General features: G+C 42.5%; 1 protein-coding gene across 6 annotated transcripts in view; it reads right to left on the reverse strand.

The window, feature by feature from the left end:
• NEK11 (NIMA related kinase 11) overlaps positions 1-22,487 on the reverse strand; it is a 219,149-nt gene that overhangs the window by 140,904 nt on the left and 55,758 nt on the right. For all 6 annotated transcript variants that reach the window (XM_031465352.2, XM_064490756.1, XM_010979689.3 and 3 more), the window contains exons 4-6: positions 16,994-17,112; positions 1,425-1,489; positions 372-498 (exon numbers count right to left, since the gene is read on the reverse strand). In XM_031465352.2, coding sequence (XP_031321212.2) covers positions 372-498; positions 1,425-1,489; positions 16,994-17,112 — 311 coding nt within the window. The remainder of the gene's footprint in view (positions 1-371; positions 499-1,424; positions 1,490-16,993; positions 17,113-22,487) is intronic.

The raw sequence follows: 22,487 nt of genomic DNA on the forward strand, positions 1-22,487 counted from the left end.
AGGTGGAAGTTAACCTTAAAATGAAATAAAGCACAGTGTTTAGAATTATAAATGCTTTATGTAATAGGCTAGCAGAAACATATCAAAATTTAATGTTTATGATACATTAAGTACTTTCCCTTGTGGTTCAAGAAGAAAAAATCCAAACCAACCAGTTAATCTATGAATAAAGAGAATTTTTGAAATCAGTTTAATGGAATATATCAAGTTCTAAATCCAAAAGACCTTCTTTCATACTGGTCACAGAATAACTCATACTGAAAGCAATAAAGTGAGTAGATGTAGTAAGTAAAAGAGCCTCAAAACAAAATGCACTGTTTTCTCAGGGCAGCAGATACGTACATCACCCAGACCGGCCCAGGCCCACTCACCAGATGTCAGACTTTGTGTCGTAGCCCTGGTGTTTCAGAGCCTCTGGACTCATATAATGGGGAGTTCCAGCTAAAGTGGTGGCGAGATCGCAGGAGCCCACTAGGAGTCGGGAAACTCCAAAATCCCCTTGAAATAGTAATTAATTTTTGTGAATACTTTGAAATATAAATCAGCACTGGAAATTAACAAGAGTGTCTAATTTGACAATTCTAATATGCAATGATTCATACCATTTTAAAGGGAAGAAAAGTTACACATTTTAAATTACACAATACTGGTGAATAGCTTTAAAAATAAAAGCCTTACAGGAGAAAGAAGACTTTAAAGCCAGGAAAGTGAATTACGTAAGCTAAAACTTTTTATTTCTGGAATTACGGAAAACCAGTAACTTGAAACAAAAAGCTACTTCAAGTCTGAATAACAACAAACAGAATGATTCTGGTAGCACTGAATGTAATGATTTGCAATTTTATCTGGTGGTGGGGTGAGTTGCTCTTCATTTACAATAAAGAAGAAATTTTAAATAAGAAACCTGAGACTTTTCAAGAACATGACTATAAAATTTTGACTCTATCAGCTTCCGTACAGTTGCCTAATTAGTTGCATGCTTTTATGCCTTTCCCTCTAAGAACGTATCACATGAAGACAAACAATCCAGTAACTATCACGGGTGGAGGTATAGTTCTGAAGGACAACTAACTATCAACATTTTAATTATCTGTGATAACTGCTAATTGCTTATGATAAAATCAATGGGTAGGGTGGGCACCTGTAGTAATTGAACTAGTAAAACAATGTCTAACCACTTGTTAGTAGTTAGTGTCTGGCATGGAATAGAAACTCAAAAAATATTTGCTGAATCTACCAAGTATAGAGCAAATGTTTCATATCTCAATTTACATCAGATAATCAGAAACAACCAAGTAAGAACAAAAATTTAAGAAGTTTTAATCAACCAATGATTATTCTAACACTTTTAGATACTTTAATTTGATACATTAATAACATCTAGAGTATATTCTCCCAAGGAATACATATTTTAAAAATCTTACCAATTTTAAGTAGATTATTTTTCAGAAATATATTCTTTGATTTCAAGTCTCGATGGAGTATCCTCCTACAAAAGGCAAAAAAGAATACAAAATTTCATGCAAAATATAAAAATTTAAAACCCAAATATAAATAATACATATGAGTGATGGTGAAGTGATTCACATGTAAACATATAATCCTAGAGATACATCTTTCAATGTTTAAAATCTTCAAAGACACCACCACATTTTCTAATTTCCCTGAGAAAACAGGCGTTTCAAACCAAAGGCTTTAAAAGGAGGGGAACGTGTAGTTGGGAGAAGCATGATGTACTTCCAACTATTTCAGTAGGACAGACTCTACTGTGTTTCTGTAGCGTGACCTACGTAGTACTGTATGCAGTGCCCATACACCCAGCTCACAGAGCAATTATCACAGAGCTTTATCACCTATTACAGACTATATATAATCTAGGACATAGTATGTATATTATAATCCAATTGTTCAGGCTTTATATACATGTGGAAATTATGTTGATGATGGTATTTATTTATGGGCAAAATTTATTATTAATTAATTATAACATTAATTCTTACTATAAACCAGCAATGTAAATTATGTCAGTTAAGACTTGCATTTCTGAAATTATGAAGAACTAGACAACTTGAAAATCTCTGCCTAAAAAGAAAAAAACTAAAAATATTGAATAAAGTATATGAGTATCTTCACATATATACAGCTGAGCCCACAAGAAAATGAGACAAATGCCTGGGGGTTATACAAAAAGCAAACTGAAAATCAGAGGGAGCAGTAGGTGCTGATTTCTCAGCAGCTCTAAGGAGCTCAGAATCCATAAGAGCCAAGACCTTGAGTCCCTGAAACATGGAAAGTGGGAACTAATATCACTACATAAGGTCAGAATTCTTTATATGGTCCACTTCTTAAGTGAAAATATGACCTAAGAAACATTCACTCACAAGTAAACAAAATGAAAATAAAGCTTATCTGAACTCTGAGTGGGGAAAAAAAAAAACTCCCTTCATATTTTGTAACCAAATCTCTCTGCCCATTCACATTTGAAATTCAAATATGCAATAGCTGCACAGCTTAAGAAAGCCTAAACAAGGAAATTAACATAAAAATTGGCTCTCAGCTGTTTAATATCCTCTTGGGGAATCTGGCAGAAGCAAATGCAAAATAAAAGTCAGCAGATAATATATAATAAAATTAAGCCTGAGGGAATTTCAGATAATCTAATAGGATAAAAACTAAAAAATAAGTATATTTCAAATGATTAAAATAATGGAGAATAGAAAACATAAGATAGAAACAGAATACTCTCAAAAAAAAAAAAAAAAAAGAGAGAGAGATGATGCTGGTATGAGAAACAACCAAACAGAATATCTAGGGGGAAAATGTGATTATTGGAATAAACAAAACCCTCCAAATTAAGACCTCAGCTTCCAACTATGATGGAGTAAGCTGTTATCACACTAAATCTCCCACCATCCACAGCTGCACAGAGAACACTGAAAAATTTAAACAATATAAAATCTGGGTAAAAAATTTTTAAATAGCTCTTTGATGCTGTCAGAGGCCAGTCAAGCCAAATGAAGGCAGTGAGCACTCGGGGGGCAGACCTGGGAAGAAGGAGATGCACTGAGGTGAGCCTGATGTCTCCCACTGTGTTATCTCTCTGGCACTTGGAAGAAGCATGAGCTGTGGCCTAGACATGAGACAATTTTCACTGAGCTTGGAGGACAAAAACTGTAGTTCTGGGCTACAAAGGCAGCCAGGACTTGAGGGGCAAATTTCCCAGAGAAAAGGGAACAGAAGAGAGGTCTGACATTCTGAATAGATTTTATCTTTGAGGCATCTGCTGAGTCCTAAACTGCTCTGGGGCAAGACATTAAGGAAAAAGCAGCTGTTACAAAGCTAAAAAACTAAACAGAGCTTTCAGTAGACTCACAAAGCTGGAGAGGAGTCTTGGTAAATAACTAAAGCCTTCAGCTGGAAACCCTGAAGGATGAATGAAAAATAAAGGCAAACTGGAAAACCCTCCCAAAGTCTGAACTAGCCTTAAACCCTTTCAGCTCCTGACTGGATCAAGCTGACCTGCACCTACTATAACTACCAGTCGGGAAAAAAAAAAAAAAAAAAAAAATCAAATCCTCTCCAGAGGAAGATAGTATCATCCAACATCTACACCATTTTACATACATTGTGCAACATTCACTCAGAAACTACCAGGCTTGCCAAGAGATAAGACCAAATGAATAAAAACCAAAGGAAAAAAAGATATAGAGACAAATTCATATGTGAGCCACCAGCTGGAATTACTAGACAAGGATTTAAAAGTAACTGTGATTAATATGTTCAAGGAAATAAATTACACAATGAGACAACTAGATTCTATAAACAATTTTAAAAATAATTTAATAGGAATTCTAGAATTGAAACAAATGACTAAAATTAAGAATTCAGTAGGTATGTTTGAAAGCAGATAAGACACGGTAGAAGGGAAGATTTAGAAACTGGAATAACGGTTAGTGAAAAATATTCAGGTTGAGGTATACACATGATAAAATGGTGAAAAACATAGCAAAGAGTGTAGGAGATATCTTAAATATGGTTAAAAGTTGTAACGTATGTGTAAACAGATCCCTTTCTAGGTTACAGAAAGAGTTCACAGAGTGAAGATGAGACATGAAAATCCAACATACATCTAACGGACACTCAAAGGAAGAAGCAAGAAGAGGAAAAATCCACAGAGATATGAGAGATGGAAATTTTCAGAATTTAGAAAGACATGAATTCACAAGTTTGGATACAAAACAAATCTCAAGCAGAATAAAAAGAAAAGAAAGAGAGAAATCCAGAACCAGATAAAACCCTCAAATACTGGAGAACACCAGTGACAAAGAATATACTGAGAGCTAGCTAAAAGAAAAGAGATCACCTTAATAAGAATGACAATCGATGGAAAGTGACTTCTCAACATCAGTAAAAGTATCCAGAAGAACAAGGAATAATATTTTCAAAGTGTCAGAATTATGTGTTAACCTGGGATTTTATGTCTCATAAACAACAGCTTAAATTAGGTAAATATAAAATATTTAGCTGAAATAATAGCTAGATTGAAAAGTATGAAAGAACAAGTGAAAAATAAAGACATTTTCAAGCAAACAAACAAAAACCTGATGATGTTTACCGTCCATAAGACTTAAGGGTTTATTTTGGGGAGAATGAAATGCCCACAGAAGGAAGGTCTGGGGCAGCAGAGGGCGCGTGAATGGAGAATTGATGAATGTGAGGAAATCTAAACACTGTTGGCTCAGAGACCAGTACTAATGATAATGGAATCACTAGTTAGTGAGGATTAAGAGAAAACAGAGCTGAAATCCTGAATAGCAATAATATAAAGGAAAAGAAGAATGTAATTGGAGTTAAAGTCTTCGTAATGTTCAAGAAAAGGGTGGATATGTTGATTGCTTCGAACTTCATTTATTCAAGTATGCATTTAATAATTGAAGTGTAAACACTCAAATAATACGAATAAGATGTACAATTTTCAAACTAGCAGAAGAAAAGGGACATAACAAAAACATGACCGTCCAAAGAAAGTAGAAGTGGAAGAAAATAAAATGGTAGGAGTACATTCTGTATGTTGTTAATTACAAAGGACTAACATCATCAATTAAAACACAGAGAAACAGGACTGAACTATTATTTTAAAAAATGTTACAAGGAACATGTGTAAAATAATAGGACATAGAAAAGTTGAAAGTAAGAGGATAGAAAAAATATTCCAGGGAAGAGAAAGCTGGCAAAAAAGAATATTAGGTACATTAAGAATAGAGTTTTACTGCAGGGGAGGGTATAATTCAGTGGTAAGGGGTGTGCCTAGCATGTGTGAGGTCCTAGGTTCAATCCCCAGTACTGCCATTAAAAAATAAATAAGTAAACCTAATTACCTGCCCCCGCCAAAACAGTTTTGCTACATAAATGAATAAATCAGTAATTTATTGGAAAGATTTAAACATTCTGTAGTTTTGTGCAACTTATGATATAGGCTTCAATATATAGCAAAAATTAATGTAAATAGAAATGAAAGGAGAAATTTACAAATCCATAATCATAGTGAGAAATTTAACATCTCTCTCAGTAATTGATAGATTCAGTAAAAGAAAAATAATAAGTACATGGATTTTGGGAACACAATTATAAATTTGAAAAATATAATTAACATGGGCTAATGCACATAAACTTAAATATTGCATAAAAATGCATGCTCTTTTAGGCACACGTGGAACGCTTTCAAAAACTGAACATGAACAAATTCAAACAGCCAAGTTTCAGCAGATTTCAAAGGGTCAGCACAGTGCAGCCCACATATACTCTGGCCTCAGTGAAATGAGAGTCCAATGAGGTGCTTAGAGCAGTACCAGGTCCCGGCAATGACTGATCAAGACAGGTAAACTCTCTGTGCTCATGATACTTGGTTCTGATAAGGTAAATGGGCAGAAAATAACTAAATGAGATATGAGATATGACGTCAGCTCACAGTGAACACCATCAAAACAAGAAAGCAGACAAGAGGCGAGAGACACCCAGGGTGGGAGATGCTACGGGGGTCAGCGAAAGCCTTGGGGAAAGTGACATTAGAGCAGGGGTGTGACTGCGCCATGGTTGTAACAACACCAAGTGGTGACTGTTACTGCTCACGCTGCTATTGCTACTGTCACCACCGATACATCAGGAAGGAAAGGCTGTGCCAGGCTACCAAGCAAAGAGGAATGAGGAAAAATGAACACGAGAGCTTCTGAGTTATACAGACGACCTCCCAGGGAACAGGCCCGAACTACTGGGAGTGGTTTAACCCCCACGGTCCTGCCCCTCACTCTTCCACCCCCGCCCCCCGATCTAGACCCCCTCTTGCCCCTACTGCTGGCTGAACCACGGACAGCCCAGCACTTGGACTCCTCTCTGGCCAGCCTCCTCTTCCACCTATTCACACATCTGTAAGAAATGACCTGATGGAAGAATTTTTTTCCCAGTTGGTTAATGTATTCATGTGAAAAAACCTAACAAAGGCATAAACAGTTATATATTTGGAATACCTTTTAAAAGGAAAAGATCTCGAGAATAATTACAAGCCAAGAAAATCTGGGCCAAGAAATTGTCACACCTCTGTGGTAGCCAATGTGGCGCTCATGTTAACTTAAATGCAGCATGACTATTCCTTCCTCAGTGTCCCTGCCTCTCAGAGTCCTATCTGTCCCTCAGGACTTCACTGGATACAAACCTCATGGACCTCCATGGAGTCCCTGACTATCTCCCTCCTTCCAAAACTCTGTCCCGCTCTGACCCTGGAGAGCAATCAGTCACCCGCCTGGGAACGCCAGGCCCTCTGGGTCTTGCCACATCTGGTCTAGGATGAGACACCACACTAGAAGACGTGGAATCTAGCAGTCCAAGTGACCGCTTGCACATCCTGAAGCTGCAGGGGAGTTAGGTCCTTGGGGTGAAGCAGTGAGAGACAAGAGGCAGATAAGTCCCCTCCTCTCCCTCCATGGCCTGCTGCCATGTGCCTATGGGCCAAGCCACATGCTGTGTCTCTCCCCGGCTCTCTGTGATGATGACACACTTCATGGTGCTTCATCACCCTGCGTCTACACCCCAGGGAATCCTTGCCCCAGCCTGTTTCCTAGGAGCTCACGCTTCTAGGAAAAGGACCCTCGCTTAGAAAAGGACCCTCGCTTAGAAAAGGACCCTCTCTATCACCATCTCCTAATTCCTACCCACCCTACCACCTCCAGCAAGGTAGATATGCCGCCCACCCTTCCATTCTCTTGACACCATGTTCCCCAGATGCCCAGTCACCACATTAGTGCTAAGTTATAAGCTCTACACGGTTCACATCTTACTTGTCTGCAGTGTCCCTGTAGCACTATAAACATTTAATAAAACTGGCAGGTTGAACTTGATTGAATCCTTGGGTTTTCATGTGCCAGAGCTTTTCAAGCTATTTTTGATTGACATCTTTCTAAAATGGTCTATATAACTCCCTGACTTCACAAAAGGTATTGCTAACAACTCATACCAGGCAGAGATTACTATGGTGTATCTAATCGCCAGGCCTGAACAGGAGAGCCCCCTCTGGAGACTTAGGCTGGCAACAGGGATGAGGTTTTATAAAATGAAAATCTGCTCTTGAATTCTCAACTTACAACTTCCACGGTCCTGCACTGCTTCCGGAATAGGCTCTAAAATCCTACATACAGTCTACTGGAGGCTGCAAGATATTACCCTATCAACGCCCCCAGCAGCCTCAGCAAAAACGCAGGCCAAGTCTGTAACACCCTTCATCCATCACTTCTTTAATCATGGTAGATACTCAGTACATGTCTGTTGATTTGAAAAACACTATCCTTGGCACAAAGATGAACACCGTCTAGTCAGATGCATTCATGAGTCCAGAAAAACAGTGGAGTGCCAATGACACACTATGTGCTGTGCTACAAAATGTGAGCTATATAAAGATTCCTAAGACAGGGCCACGTATCCAAAAATGCTTACAATTGGGGTGGAGGGAGAAGAGAAAAGCACACAGGTAATTATAATATAGGCAGAAGGGAACCCAGCCAGCACCTCTGTTTAAAGAATTATCCATGATTATAAATGGTTACCAATACAGACACGCACCAGGTCAAAAGGAAACTTCATTCCTGACAAGTGATGACTCTCGGGCACATATCCACAAAATTAGGTATCACCAGAAATACCAGTTTTAAAAATAAGTTATCCAGCGCAAAGCTGCAGCTGCAGCCTTTAAGGAGGAGGGCCAGGGAGAAGCCCTCACAACGTCCACAGGGGACAGGCGGACACACACCCACACCGGGCCTGTGGAGTGAGAGCCGCAGCACAGGGAAAGCCTGGGAGGGCGGTGGGGCTTCCCTCTCCACCTTAAGCCCTCGGGGGTGGGGGGTGAAGGGAGGTGGTGTGCTGTCACGTGTGAAGAGGAGAGGACAGCACAGTCTAGGCCCCTCACCAGGCAGGTCACCCCAGCGCCACTGTGTACGCCACTGTGCCCGCTGTTGGGGGAGGAAGTCAGGCTCAGAAAGGCGAGATGATGAGCACAGACTGAGGTCTGCCTGACTCTACAAACCACTATTCCCACACGTCTAACTACAGAAACTTCACGCTTAATACATTTTCTCTCCCGCCTTTTTGTATTCCCACAGTATCTAGAGCTGGGCTAAGCGTGAGTATGTTTTGACTACTTGGTGGTTTGAGAAGAAACAGTTACATTCCACAAAGAGGGTTAAATGAAATGTGGCCTCCTCCACGTCCACGCTGGGCCCTGTTGTGGCAGGAAGTGTCGAGCACCCGCCCAGCAATCGTCCCGTTCTTCCCCTGCCGCCAGAACCGCATGAGCCTGGGGAGGCTGGGCCCTCCCCGGCCCTGGGAGGTGAGCACAGTGGGCAGGGGCTAGGGAGTGAATGTGGAGGAGGGTGTTAGAAATTAATTGAGGTGATTCCTTCTCCCTCTGGGGAGAGTGGTTTAGATAATGTGGTGTTACAAAATTCTAGCCAATGTTAAAGTATAATTTTCAAAAAAATAAAATCATGAATATCATGCAAATACAAAATAAACATGTCGAAGATTTTTTCCAACTCATTAATTGATGAGGGATCTAAAAAGATGTTACAACAGAGTCAAAGAGCCTTTGAGAAGCTGGATTATTTATAGAAGGATATGACTGCTGGGTTGATACAAAACTGGTTAATGTCCAACAGGCTGTAAATCACATCACCAGAGTTCTCTGTTCCACTGACCAGAAATTATTTGCATCTCTACTGGACAAAAATATTCAAGATAACCTTTTCTTCTACAGGGTTATAAAATAGCCCAGACAGTAGACAGTTCAGTCCAGTGCTGTACTTGAAAGAGTACCTAGTAATTTCTTTTGCCTTTTCTAAGGTTTGGAAATTATTTCTAACACTAATGAGACATTTTAAATTATCTTTTGTAAAGTAGACCTTTACATTTAATTTATTTATTTTAGAGGAGGTACTGGGGATTGAACCTAGTACCTTGTGCGTGCTAAGCATGTGCTTTACCACTTGAGCTATACCCTCCCCACCCCAAACACCAATAAGACATAAGAGAAATCTGCTACAAGTGGGTAGGAATTATTTCCCTACTTGTATAAAAGATAAGAGGGTGACATATGCCCCTTTGACCTTTCCTGGCTGTTGGTGACTGTCGTATGAGAGTGACTCATGGTAATGTCGCACCATCGTGGTAATGTTGTACCACAAGAGGACAAGCCCTCTTCCAAAACCCAAACATGCAGGGAATGGAGGGCCAAAGAGGCAGAAAGAACCCCTGAGGGTATCACTGTGCCACTAGAGTTAGCCAGCTCTAGAACCACTTCCTTGGACACCTCTTTTTAGGTGAGAGAAGAAATTTTCTTTATTGTTTAAGCTGCTTCTGCAACTTGCAGTTACAAACATCTTAGGCTGACTCATTGGAGCCTTAGAGCTGTTGATTCTAGATCCAAGGAGATGGTACCAGGTCTCTTTCAGCTTCTTGTACCCTGGGAGTCAGAGAGCCTAAGGGTTTAGAATTTGGAGTGATGAGCTAGGGAACCTGCCAGAGGCCAGGTACCAGAACCTGGAACAGGCAAAACACTTAAGACAAACCTACCTGATGACACTGAGCCTAGGCAAGTGCAGGTGAGTTGTGCGTACTAATACATCAGCAGCCCCATGTATGTACATATGTAAGTAAGTCACCACTAGGTAGTTTAAGAGTAAGGCAAACAGTACGTTAGAAAGCAGTTACGAGGGTAACTGGCTGGCACTGTGATAGCAGAACAAGGTATTCTATGCAACAGACCAGCTATCAAGCTACTTGGTAGATTTTCTAAGGTATAATTGATTGACTTTGTGGTTATAGTAAGCTAAAAGGGCTCCCAAAAGAAAGCCTGGTTTGATACCTGGTTAATATCCTCTCCTTTGAAGTGAAGAAAAGTCAGATCCAAGAAATAACAAGGTGACTAGCAATACAGACAGCTGATACAAAGTCTTCCTTCTCAAAAGCTCATGCAGCTCTCCCTCCACGCCCCTCTCACTTGTGTCATGAAGCCCAGGGGACCCGGTGCCTGATTAAGACCGGATGACAGCGGTGGGCCAGCCCTTGACCTCATCATCCTATCGGGCCATGCTCTGTTCTCTGCCCCCAGGACCAGAGCAGAGTAAGATCCATGGAGGCAGCCACAGCAGGTGTTTCTCGGCCCTGAGCCCAAGGCAGGGCAGTGGAGACGGTAAGGACAGTCTAACCATCATTTCCCCTCAGGCCCTTATTGGAAAACGTTCTGAACCTCAGCAGCCTGCTGCTGGTCTCCACTGTGTGGCCTCCATCCTGGATTCTGAGGCCCCGGCCTAGCTTCCCTTCGGTGTCCTGGCCCTCAGGCCACGCTGAGCCTTCTGAGTTGTAGCTGCAGTGTAGGGATGGCAGACACTGGGCACTGGAGTGGGGTCTCCTTGAGAAGAGTGACCGCAGACATCCTCAAGAAGTGGGAGCCAGGAGAAAGCAGGGCCCCTAACAGCACAGACACTGCAGCTTCTGTCTGCTTTTCCATCTTCAGACCTGGGGCCGAACGGCTCACCCACCATGTTTCCTGGCCTGGATTCCCAGCGAGGGCCTTTCCCCGGCAGCCTCATTATGCTGAAGGTGAATTCCACACGCCATCCCTCGGGGAACATCCAGCCATCTGACACAGTGCCTCCCGAGCTGGCTGGGGAGACGTGCAGGCCACTCCGTGACCAAGCAGTTGCCTTGGGAAAGCGCCCCAGCCTGTGAAAAAGTGCCCTCCACCGTGAGAGCACCAAAGTCAGCGAGGCCTCAAGACCACAAAGGAGCGGAGGCTGCTCTGCGCTTTATCTTAAAAACCTAGACTAACAGGGCAAAACCCCTTCAGCAGAAATGAGATGGGGGGCGGGCACTTTTTCTATTTTGGGGCTTCTGTGTCTGCACTGGGACGAAAGGAGGAATAAGACCTTGTCTCTGTCCCCAGGCAGCTCCCTATGCCCAGTTCTCCGGTGGCACCCAGAGAAGACAATGTTTCAGAGATGAGCCTTCTCCCTGGACCAAAGAGAAGCCCCTCGGGCCGGGCCGGCCGGCCACGGTGCGCAGCCTGGCGGGGGCTGGGAACCAGCCTCAGCACCAGTGCCTTGGACAGCTTGATCTGCCCGCAGCCCAGACGTCCAGGCCCGCAGGGCGGGAGGGGTCTCTGTGTCACATTCTCAAGATAGCTGCTCGTGAACTGTGAATATGCTCAGCTTTTGCCTCATAATTTATAAGTGTTTATGCCATATGCCATAGATTAAGAATATGACAAATGTATAAATAAACCAAATTAAAATAAGCACAGGAAAGCTTCAAGGGTGTAAACAAAATCATTTCTTCTGTGACCTCGTTTTTCTTAGCTTTTCCAGGGTCTTCTTTATCTGCTCTGCTGCATGAGTCAGGGTTCTCCAGAGAAACAGGACCCAGGGAGAGACAGGCAGAGGCAGAGGCAGAAGCAGACGCAGATGAGCTGCATTATAAGTAACTGGCCCCCGCAGTTCTGGACGCTGAGGAGTCCCCAGGTCTGCCATCTGCAGCCGAAGGCCCAGGACAGCTGGGGGTCTAGTTCGGTCCTGGTCTGAAGGCCTGAGACCAGTGGGTCTGCGGTCTGTCTCTCAGTCCAAGGGTAGGAGAAGACAGGCAAGCTGTCCCAGCTCAGCAGGGAGGCAGGAGAGGGGCACCTGCTCCGGCCTCTGCCTTTTGTCCTGTTCAGGCCCTCAGGGGCTGGAGAGGGCGCCCACTTGACAGAGGCCTCTGGCTCCAGTGCTGCCCTCACCTGGAAACAGCCTCACAGCCACACCCAGGAGCGGTGTTTAAACTGGGAACCTCATGGCCTAGTCAGACTGACACATACAACTGACCACCACATGCATTAAAAGAATTTGCAAGGCATCTGCAACAGAGGAGTCAAATCTAACCTCTTCACGTAAATCATTCCAAAGTAATCTTCCTAACTCATTTGTAGACAGTCCATGTCATTTAAAAACACACTGTCATACGTACTATAGACCACAAGAGGAGAAGGCGGGGACAGGGCTTTGCAGCTAGATCTATTTTTATTTCTACTTCAGACTCTAGTCTGAAAGACTAGGCTGACAGTGGAGGAACCGTTGTGGAAGGACACGCCCTTGTCCCCAGATATTCGCACCTCTTGTGCCTGGAAGTGAGCAGTCCCTTTGAGAGGAACAGGCACCCCCACTGTGACCCTGGGTTTGGTCATGAGACTTGCTCGGGTCAAAGGCATGGGGACAGACCGGGTGACTGTCAGCTCTGAGCAGAACCTTTGAGAACCATGGGTGTTTCTGTTTGTCCCTCCCTCGGCTGTGAGAAAGCAGAGTGGCCAGAGGAACGGGGCAGACGGGAGAGCCGACCTGCAGCGGCCAGTGCACAAGGCGGGACTGCCTTCTGTCCACACAGCACGACTTCCCTCAGCAGGAATGAGGTTTGGCGTCACATTCTCAAGGTAGCTGTCAGTCAACTGTGAGGACTCTTGGCTCGTTACATCATTACTTCTAAGTGTCTATGCCATATGCTAACAGACTCATTCTTTTGGATTTAAACTGTTATAAAAACAGATAATTAAGATAAATAACTGTATTCTCTGAAAAAACCTATCTTAGAACTATAGAAATTAAATCTTGAAAATAACAGAAGTGAAAAGTAGGTGATGTATTTGTGATCAGGAATAATATAGAGCATTTCTCTACTTGAAAACTATTCTGGAGATTGGATCAAGATGGAGACACCTGCCTCTGACCCCAGCCCAGATTCCCAGGAATGTGAGAAATTTTTCAAGCGGAGATTCAGGATAGTGTTAGAAAACAAATGTTCTGGGTGGGCCAGAATTTTTGAAAAAGCCCTGAAAGAGGAACCCAAACCTCAACATGCACAGGAGAAGGAAGGCTGCCGGTGCACCCCCCACCCAGATGTCCACATGCCCCCCTTCCCCCATCCACCCCCCTCAACTCCTATTTCTGGGTACCACCTGAGAGAAATGCCTTGTACCTGTCTTTGTTTCAGGTTCCGACACTGGAAGAATCTGAACAAAGACAAGCTTTTGTCTCCCCAAGATCTAGGCCCTCACTTCTAACCTCCTTTTCTCCCCGCATCCCCACCTGGCACCCACCATCCCCGCTGATGCAGCATATTTACAATTAACCCCCTGCTCACCTTCCGGTGACAAACAGGTCCACCTCTGACCTGCCCCTCCCGCACCTCACACATAACCACTCAATTTCAAGCCTGTTCATTTCAACTTGTCAGGTTCACGCTCATCCATCCATGTGCCGCCCATGGCGGCCACCTTGGCTCAGGTCTTACTCACGCGTGGATATTATGAAAGGTTCCAGACGGATAGCCCAAGTTGCCCTCTCTCTCCTCTGTGATTTGTCAGCTAATCTTCCTGCAGCTCCGGTCACATTACAGCTCCACTTCATGGTATCAATGTCTGTGCTACAAAATAAAGCCCCTGCAGCCTGATCTAACCTACGTCTACTCACAGCCCCACTCATTACTCCACCAGCATTTCCGATGGAACTCTTCATTCCCCCTAAAAGAGCCACGTTTCCTCAGCCCTGCGCCTTTGCTCACTCTGTTCCCTCTGCCTGGCAAGTTCTGACCCATCTCTCACCATGGTCAAAGCCCACCGTGGGTCAAATGTCACTTCTTCCAAGACTTCGTCATTGATTCTCCCAAATAAAAACACCCCTCTTAGGATCTCCTAGAGCACTCTGAACACTCACGTTACATTAGAGAACAATTTACATTAAAGTGCATGAATCTGAAGCTTGGTGAACATTTACAAAACGCATCACACTTGTAACCCTCTGCCTAGATCAAGAGGCAGAACACCCCCAGCATCCCAGGTTTTTTGTTCCCCTTCAGTCAAAACTCCCTTTCAAATGTAACCTCTGTTCTGACTCACCGACCGCACGTCCGGTTCGCCTGTCTTTGAATGTCATATAGATGGAGTCACAGAACACACACTCTTCTGTGCCTGGCACCTGTTACCCAAATCTGATCCCTGAGATGCCTCAGATCACACTTATCAGTTGTGCACTATTCTTCACTGCAGAGCAGTGCCCGACTGTGTGACTATACTGCAATTTATTTAACCATTCTGCTGGAAATGGACATTTTTCAGGGTTTCAGCTAGTACAGATAAGGCCTCTGTGGACATTTGTGAACATGCCTTTTGTTGAACGTAGGTACCCATGTTTCATCTCAGGAGCAGAATCAGGTCATAAGCGATTTGAGGTACTATCAAGCATGTTTTCCAAGTAGTTACACCAATTCACGTGCTAACAGCAGCGTGAGAGAATTCCAGTACCGCCACCTCCCTGCCAAGACTTGTTACTGTCAGAGATTTTTTTCAGTTTTTCTGGTGGCTAGGCCCTCCTCATTCTGTATCGAATTATAACCACAAACAACAACACTTAAATAGGACTTGACAGTTTGCAAATTTTAAAGTGTGTAATATCTCAATCCATATTCCCTACAGCCCCATGAAGCAAGCAGACAGTGCTATTATTTTCCCTGCTCTAGAGATGAGGGAGCAAGGCTGAGAGAGGTTAAGCAGACCGTCCGAGGCCATGATGCACGCCGAGCAGAGACTCTGAACCCTGTGTTATCAACCACGCTGCATGGTGTACAGATATCTGGGGACATGTTTTATCTCTGCAAGTTTACTAACAGCTCTTCCAGGTTAGGCTTTATTTTAAACTTACCACTATTTAATAAGGGAATGAATAAACTTAAAGTTGAAGTTTCTCTGTCTATAGAGAAGAACTTTATAACAACCGGTTACAATCACATAATGAATAAGAAGCAGCATCACTTGTTATCTGAAGCACAAAGGATGGTATTTCAGATCCACAGAACCACAAATACCCACCACTGAGCCCTATTTAATGACTTTCTTAGAATGTTGAAGGAGTCAAAACAAATTTAAATCCTCTCTTTGAAGGATTATTTTAAACTCATTTATTTTAACTATTACTAAGCAGACCCAAATGTATCAAAAAGTATTTGGGTTCCTAATCAACCAGATTTCAATTTTATATTCTGCACACTGAACATCAAAGTTGGCATCTTTATCTGTGTTGTTTTCCTTAGTCTAAGCTAACAAATATGCCAAGAAATAGTAGAGAAAATACAAGAAATACCAATAGAACTGTAAGTACACAGACGTCTTACATTCTGCAGCTCTGGGCAGTTTACTAAAAGATTACCTGGCATTCTTTAATCATTGTCTCCTAGGATAGTTTGACACCATTCAAAAGATTGTTATGAGCTGTCAGGAAGTCAGTGACCATCCGTCTCATCAAGCAAGTGTTTCAGAAGATACACAGCAAAGCACAGAATAATCAGATTACCTTTTACACCATCAGAGAGCACAGATGACACATTTAAGCTACTTGATATCCACGGATAGCCAGACCTTGGTGTACCCTACAAATTTCCACTTTTGTTCAAGAAGAATGTTCCCACGTGCTCCCCCTGCTCCTGAGTTTACAGCTGACGTGGACCCCTCATGGTATCTACTTTTACTTGTCTAGGCACGCTCATCTTTTCAAATGCATTCAGTCATTTTATGGGTCTATAAAACATTTCACATCTAAAACGTCTTACTTTTTTGTTTGTTTTTTTTGGGGGGGAGGGTAATTAGGTTTATTATTTATTTTTAGAGGAGGTACTGGGGATTGAACCCAGGACCTTGTGCATGCCAAGCACATGCTCTGCCTCTTGAGCTATACTCTCCCCCATCCTGGCTCCTTTTTTTTGGGGGGGGGGGGAGAAAAACTTCTTACTTTTGACCTATAGAAAAAATAGTAAAAAGTTTTAAAATACATTTTTGAGGCAGAGATTATAAATGCAAATTTATAGACAGTTGAACTCATGGAGCATACTTTGACCTTCTTTATCAGCTAGTTCATGTCAACACTGACTTTTGGTCTGAATAATTATCTCTCTGAGGCCAAAGATTATCTTCTGCCTCAATCACTCAGTGCATCTTGCGAGTGAACACAGCTAAATGTGCACTGACCCATTCCAAAGGCACCACACGATTTACCTGCAGTCTGCAAGGGCATTTACAGCCTGAGCCTGATGCAAGATATAACAAAATCATAGCATGCTAAAGGTGTCTGAGAATCGCCTGTGGGTCACAGGACAGGAGCAGACACAGAGGAATGTGTTTAATACAAGTTTCTGTCTTATTTTTAAGGCCAACTTGATTTCTAGGACAACAACACAAAAGGTAATTAAGTAAATCCTCTAGGTATAATCACCCAGCAGTTTCCTCATGGAAAAGCAGATTGTAGATATTTAACTACAGTCATTTACCTTTTGGACTTAGTTCCTCTCAATTCTACACCTCCCCCCTCAAAATTCATTTTTTGAGTTCAGACATGACTGTTAAAAAATGCGGTCCCTCAGTAACAAAGGAACGTACCTTTCGTGCATGTAGTCAACTCCCAGCAACAGCTGGATAAACCATTCTGTTATCTGAGTCTCTGGAAAGGTTTTCCCAGCTTCTTTATATTCCTGAATTTTACAGTCCAGATCTCGGCCCTGAAACAAAGTAGCGTAATTTTTCGTATTTCTCTTCAGTTAAGAATTTAAAATCAACCTCCCTCAACAAGAGCTAACCCACAGTGGTCAGCGTGTATCGTAAGAAGGCCAGGACACCCTGCCACCCGGTAACTGCCACCGCAGACTCTCCCTGACCACCTCGAGCCAGCCTCCTGAGTCCTCTCCTCAACTAGGCCTCAACTTTGGCTTATAAAGACCTGGACAAACGCTAACAAATTTCTAACAGCTCAAGGCCATGTGCGTAGGATGACCCTAGTACCCCTTAAGGTGCCTGCTTGAGAAAACTCAGGGCTGCCAGAGAACGACTGTTTGTTCTAGCCCCACCTCAAGAGGGGGCCCTGTCCCCCAGTCTCTGGGGAGACAGAGGTAGGTGCCTCCCTTCCATGAGAGCCAGTCAGCAAAGCCAGACCAGCCCCTTCCCACCCTCTGCACTATTCTGCTCTCCTGACTCTGCTCAGCACCCTGCCCTTGCCTCCCCCCCCCACAGTATTGTCCCTTTAAGCCACCAGTCACTTGTGCACACAGCGCGGTGGAGCTCTGCTCCTTCCCCTCCAGTCAGTGGTTACTGAATAAACTCTGTTTTCACTGCTTTAACTACTGTCTGGCTATATTTATTTTAGGTGTCACACAAGAACAAAACCTTTCTAAAGGGTCTTAACTTTTATTACATGACCTAAATATTACCTAGAAATTGTTTTTATTTTATTACATTACATATTATATGTACCCACATAAAACTAGGAATGACTCTCCTTATGTTCAGAGTTTTATGTAACTATAGAACCCGAACACGTTCAGGTCAAACACTGAGCTGCCCACAGACCCTTCCTGCAGTCACAGTGAGACAGAAAGGAAAAGCATGGGTCAGCAATGAGAACATCAAAGAGAAATGATCTCTAATCAAACAATGTGAGGTCACCGAACCAACTCACCTGTAATGCATTTTTATTTCCTTTCAGGGCAATGTGCAAATACTTGCCTCACATTTCTCTCCTCCTACACAGGGCATGAGAGGTCGAAAGCAGCATATTAAACAGCCTGCCCTCTCACTCAGACTCAAAATCCTGCTGGATTTTCTGGGCCAAAGAGATCAAAGCTTGTTCAACTGAGTTGAATATTTACCTCCTTGTCAAACAGACCTGCCTTTCCTTCTCATTCTGCAAACCTGTCTTTATATCCCCTCTCTTTTCAATCCTAGAGTCATAATGTTGACTATGAATCCCAGTCAATGATCCTAGAATCCTACTATCATTTTATAATGTTTCTAGAATTTGCATAGAACATTTTTTGACAATAGAGCATCACAACATCCTGTGATGTGGACACAGCGGCCCTTCAGTTGAAAGGTGAGCTGTAAATGTATATTTTCCACTCCTAGATTTCCCTTTCTATCCAAGAGGACTCTGGCAAACCTTTCTCCCACGTGAAAAAGAGGAAAAAAAAAAACAAGCTCTCCTTTCAACATCCCATTTAGATTCTCTGAATATGATAAAACATCTCCTGTGGCAGGAAGATAATTATCTACCTGCCGCAATCCCCTTCCTGAATAGCCTCAGAAAAGGAGTGACAGAAAGAACAAGCATGCAAGGAGGGAGGGAGACGAGGGGAAGGAAGGAAGAAAAAGAGAAGAGAAAAAAGGAAAAGCTTGCCTTAGAGGAGGCTCAGTGAGGGGGACAGCTTCAACCCAACGTTTCCTACTTCAGGAAGGCCATCTGTAAGCACAGCCGCCCCTGTGACAATGGCCTTTGTAAATGTGACTGTCGGCCCCAGTAATTCTGACGTCTGGAGAACTCTGTGTTGCGATGACATTCCTTTCAGGAATTGTCCCCACTCTGTAATGCTGCTTTTCATTTCCTATGGTCATTTTTAAACTACATTAAAGAAATGTGAGTTCCTACACAGTTGCATCGGCCTCAGTGTTATTTTCTCTGTGAGTGAGCAGAGCTGCTTCCCTGGGGGTCGTCTTGCTGCAGGGGCCCACTCCCCGGACACATCTGTTGTCAGTCTGACTCTCACCTCCTCATGCTCTCCCCTCATGTGGTGAGAAGCTGCTTGTCTGTTTCCTGCATTGATATTAACTATGTGCATGATTTCCTGTGACTAAATGAATATATATTTAGACTACTGGGAAAAAAATGAACAGGACCTTTGATAGTACGCCTCCAAGTGAAACGTCAAAAGGAGGAACACAAACTTCCCCGGTTCCCCAGGGGGATCCATAAAAGGAGAAATGTACTAGTTCTTACTATTAAGCAAGAGACGTGTTCAGTCAACAAGACAGAAAGTCGAAAGATCAAGTTCATCAGAGAGCTGGGTCTTCTCCTCAAGTCACTCCCCCTACAGTTTTAATTTTGCATCTTTATCTCCAAGAAAAATGATTTGTTTCATATTTCCTTTGTTCTTTAATAAACACTCTGTAGATTACTTTCTTAGGATTTAATTAAGGTAGTTAAGTCACTCACAGATTGACATAAATTATGCTTTTATATAACCAAAAAAGAAATATAATTTTTTGTGAAGTAGTTTGATTTCTACTCAGCAATATGAAAAGCATTTATTACTTTCTTTTTTGCTAAGCCATCTTCCAAGTAAAAATCAACTGTTTTGGATGAAATGTCACGCCTTGGTTTAAGAAGTTCTTATTACAGTATCTGCAGGCCCATTCTGTCTCCTTGACTTTGCCTTTGAGAAATATTTAATGATGACTCTTATTGCTAAAGCACCTCTAATGAAAAAAGTATTGACTTTACTTTGAACCAATATTAATGGTGCCTAACGTCTGCATTTCTGACAGAAGATGGTTTCTTTCACTAATAACACCCCTCGAAAGTTGCAATACAAGCTTTGATGTTAATTTCTAAGACTTAGAAAATCTTAACCCAAAATGTGCCATTTGGAGGATTGATGGTCTCGCCTCTCTCCCCCCAACCCAGTTAGCCCATATCAGGGTGCCCTTGAAGGCCCAAGACCTTGAAGAAATGAAGAACAACTCAAATACAGTGTCTAAAACTCCATCTTTGATTGCTATTAAAAACTTTTAAACCCTAAAAGGGTTTGGTTTAAAAAAATTAATCCATTTTTTTCAGTCGTCAATAGAAGCGCTTACATCCAGTTTAAAAGACGGAAGGAACGCCTTCTCAGAAGCCTGAACACAAAGAGCCTGCAGTGTTCAGAGCATAGACAAGGACAAAATGATCTCAGGGTTTTAGGGCTGGAAGGAGCCTGAAAAATTGTTCTGCCCGAGTTCTTCATTTTAAAATGAAAAGGCTGCCCCTTGTTTTTCACTGGGTTGACATCTTAAAAGGCTGTTCCCTCACACACCACATCTCCTTCAAATACGTTCCTAATAGCTCCTTCCAGGGGACTCAAATTTTTGCACACATCAGAATAATCTGAATTGCTTGTTTAAAATGCATTTTTCTGGGCCCTATCAGCAGAGGAACCAGGAATGTGCATTTTCAGCAAGCATCCTAAGTGACTTTGCAACAGGGCATGGACCACACCTGCAGAAAATGCTGCTAGATAACAACACAGGTGGGCCACAGACTTAGTGTCTCACCTGTGATGGGGACATTCTGTCCAGTAGTCTGAAAAATTCCAAAGGCAAAAGATGTATTTGAAAGTCAGGGTTGAATAAGAATTATTTTGTAATGACATATTTTAAAAAGCCTGTGACGTTACTTAGAAGAACACCAGTAAATGGAGGTGGAGTGGGCAGGGGAAGGAGACCCTCTGTCATTACATGGTAGAAGCTGAAGACGTTTCCTTAGAATTTTGGAAGTTCACTGCAGTGGAACTCATTAAAAGTGGGGGAAATGTCAGGCCACATTATGCCTTAAAAGCAAAATAAGAAGATCTGGTTTCTAAATAGTTACTAAGGAGGGCCACGTAGGATCATGACGTCATGTCTAATAATGTAGATGAACTCTCTTGGGTTTAATTGCTAATTTTCTTTCAAAATCTTTTAGAGTAAATGTTCTTCCTGCTGGGGTAAATGTACATGAATAAGGATAAAATGGTAGAGCTGATTTTTATCTTAACAAGTAAAATGAAATAATACTTCCATCTATAAATCACTGGGATTTTTTTTTTAAATAAAGTGTTTGAAGTGGATTATTCTAATTTTTTATCACATGTGTATATGAAGTCATATATGTTAGCTAAAGCCATACTCCAAATACCATAAGTTCTCCCAGGTTTATGAATTACTTTATATTAGTGCATTCATACATTTCTCTTAAATGAAATTAATTTTGCTTTTCAATCTTTACACTAACAATTTTAAGTGAAAATCAGTGGCCTTGCTTTTAAACTTTCTTTGTGTGAATAGGTTAAAACACTTCATAGTTTAAACAAAGAGAGTAAATGGAACAAATCAAATGATGTTAATTTTGGTGCTTACAAGAACCATGAACAGATGAGTTTAGGCATACAAAAACACAAGATACCCTAGCTGAATGAAGTCTAGACCCGCTAAGGGGGGCCACCCACCTGGGCTGGAGCTGCCCGGGAAAAGCAGGGAGCCCTGAGGGGACCCATCTCTCTGAAGGTGACTCTGGTTCCCTTAATCCGCAGCAATCCCAGCAATGCAGCCCTGCTGTGTGGACACCTGCAGCTTACACCAGGAAAGATGATGCTATAGACAATGTCTGCATCCCCCCAGCAAAATGAAATGTAAAATCCTTACCCAGCATGATGGCATTAGGAGGTGGGGCTTTTGGGAGGCAATCAGATCATGAGGGTGGAGCCCCCATGAACGGGATTAGTGCCCTTATGAAAGAGAGCCCAGAGAGCTCCCTCCCAGCTTCTGCCGTGTGAGGACACAGCAAGAAGACGGCTATCTGAACCAGGAAGTGGGCTTTCCCCAGACACTGACTCTGCCAGAGCCTTGATTTTAGACTTCCCAGCCTCCAGAACTGTGAGAAATAAATTTACACTAAATATCAGCCACCAAGTCTATGGTATTTTTCTATAGCACCCAAACGGACTAGGCAAGAAGTATTCTCTTTAGTCAACACCAATCACAAGGATCAAGGTTCCTCATCCATAAGGAACCAATTCTGGGGGGAAGTGACCACGGGCAGAGCTTCAGGACTGTAAGCAGTGACTCTGAAGGCCAGCAAAGGGGCTGTCTCTAATGGTAGACCCAACACATCCTGTATGAAGTCCTAAGGACCCTCTGGGAGCTAGTAAGCCTAGTGGTGTGCACCACTGCCGAATTCACTGGCTACAGTCTGCGGATATTCACTAGAGTTTCAAGATTATAAAACTCAACCCACTTATATAGTTTACTGAAACAGTTTTGCATAAATGAGAAATGTAAGGAGAAAATTTTAACTTTCTTTTTTACAATA

This window comes from Camelus dromedarius, chromosome 2 (assembly GCF_036321535.1).
Source record: "Camelus dromedarius isolate mCamDro1 chromosome 2, mCamDro1.pat, whole genome shotgun sequence".
NCBI classification, from domain to species: Eukaryota; Metazoa; Chordata; class Mammalia; order Artiodactyla; family Camelidae; genus Camelus; species Camelus dromedarius.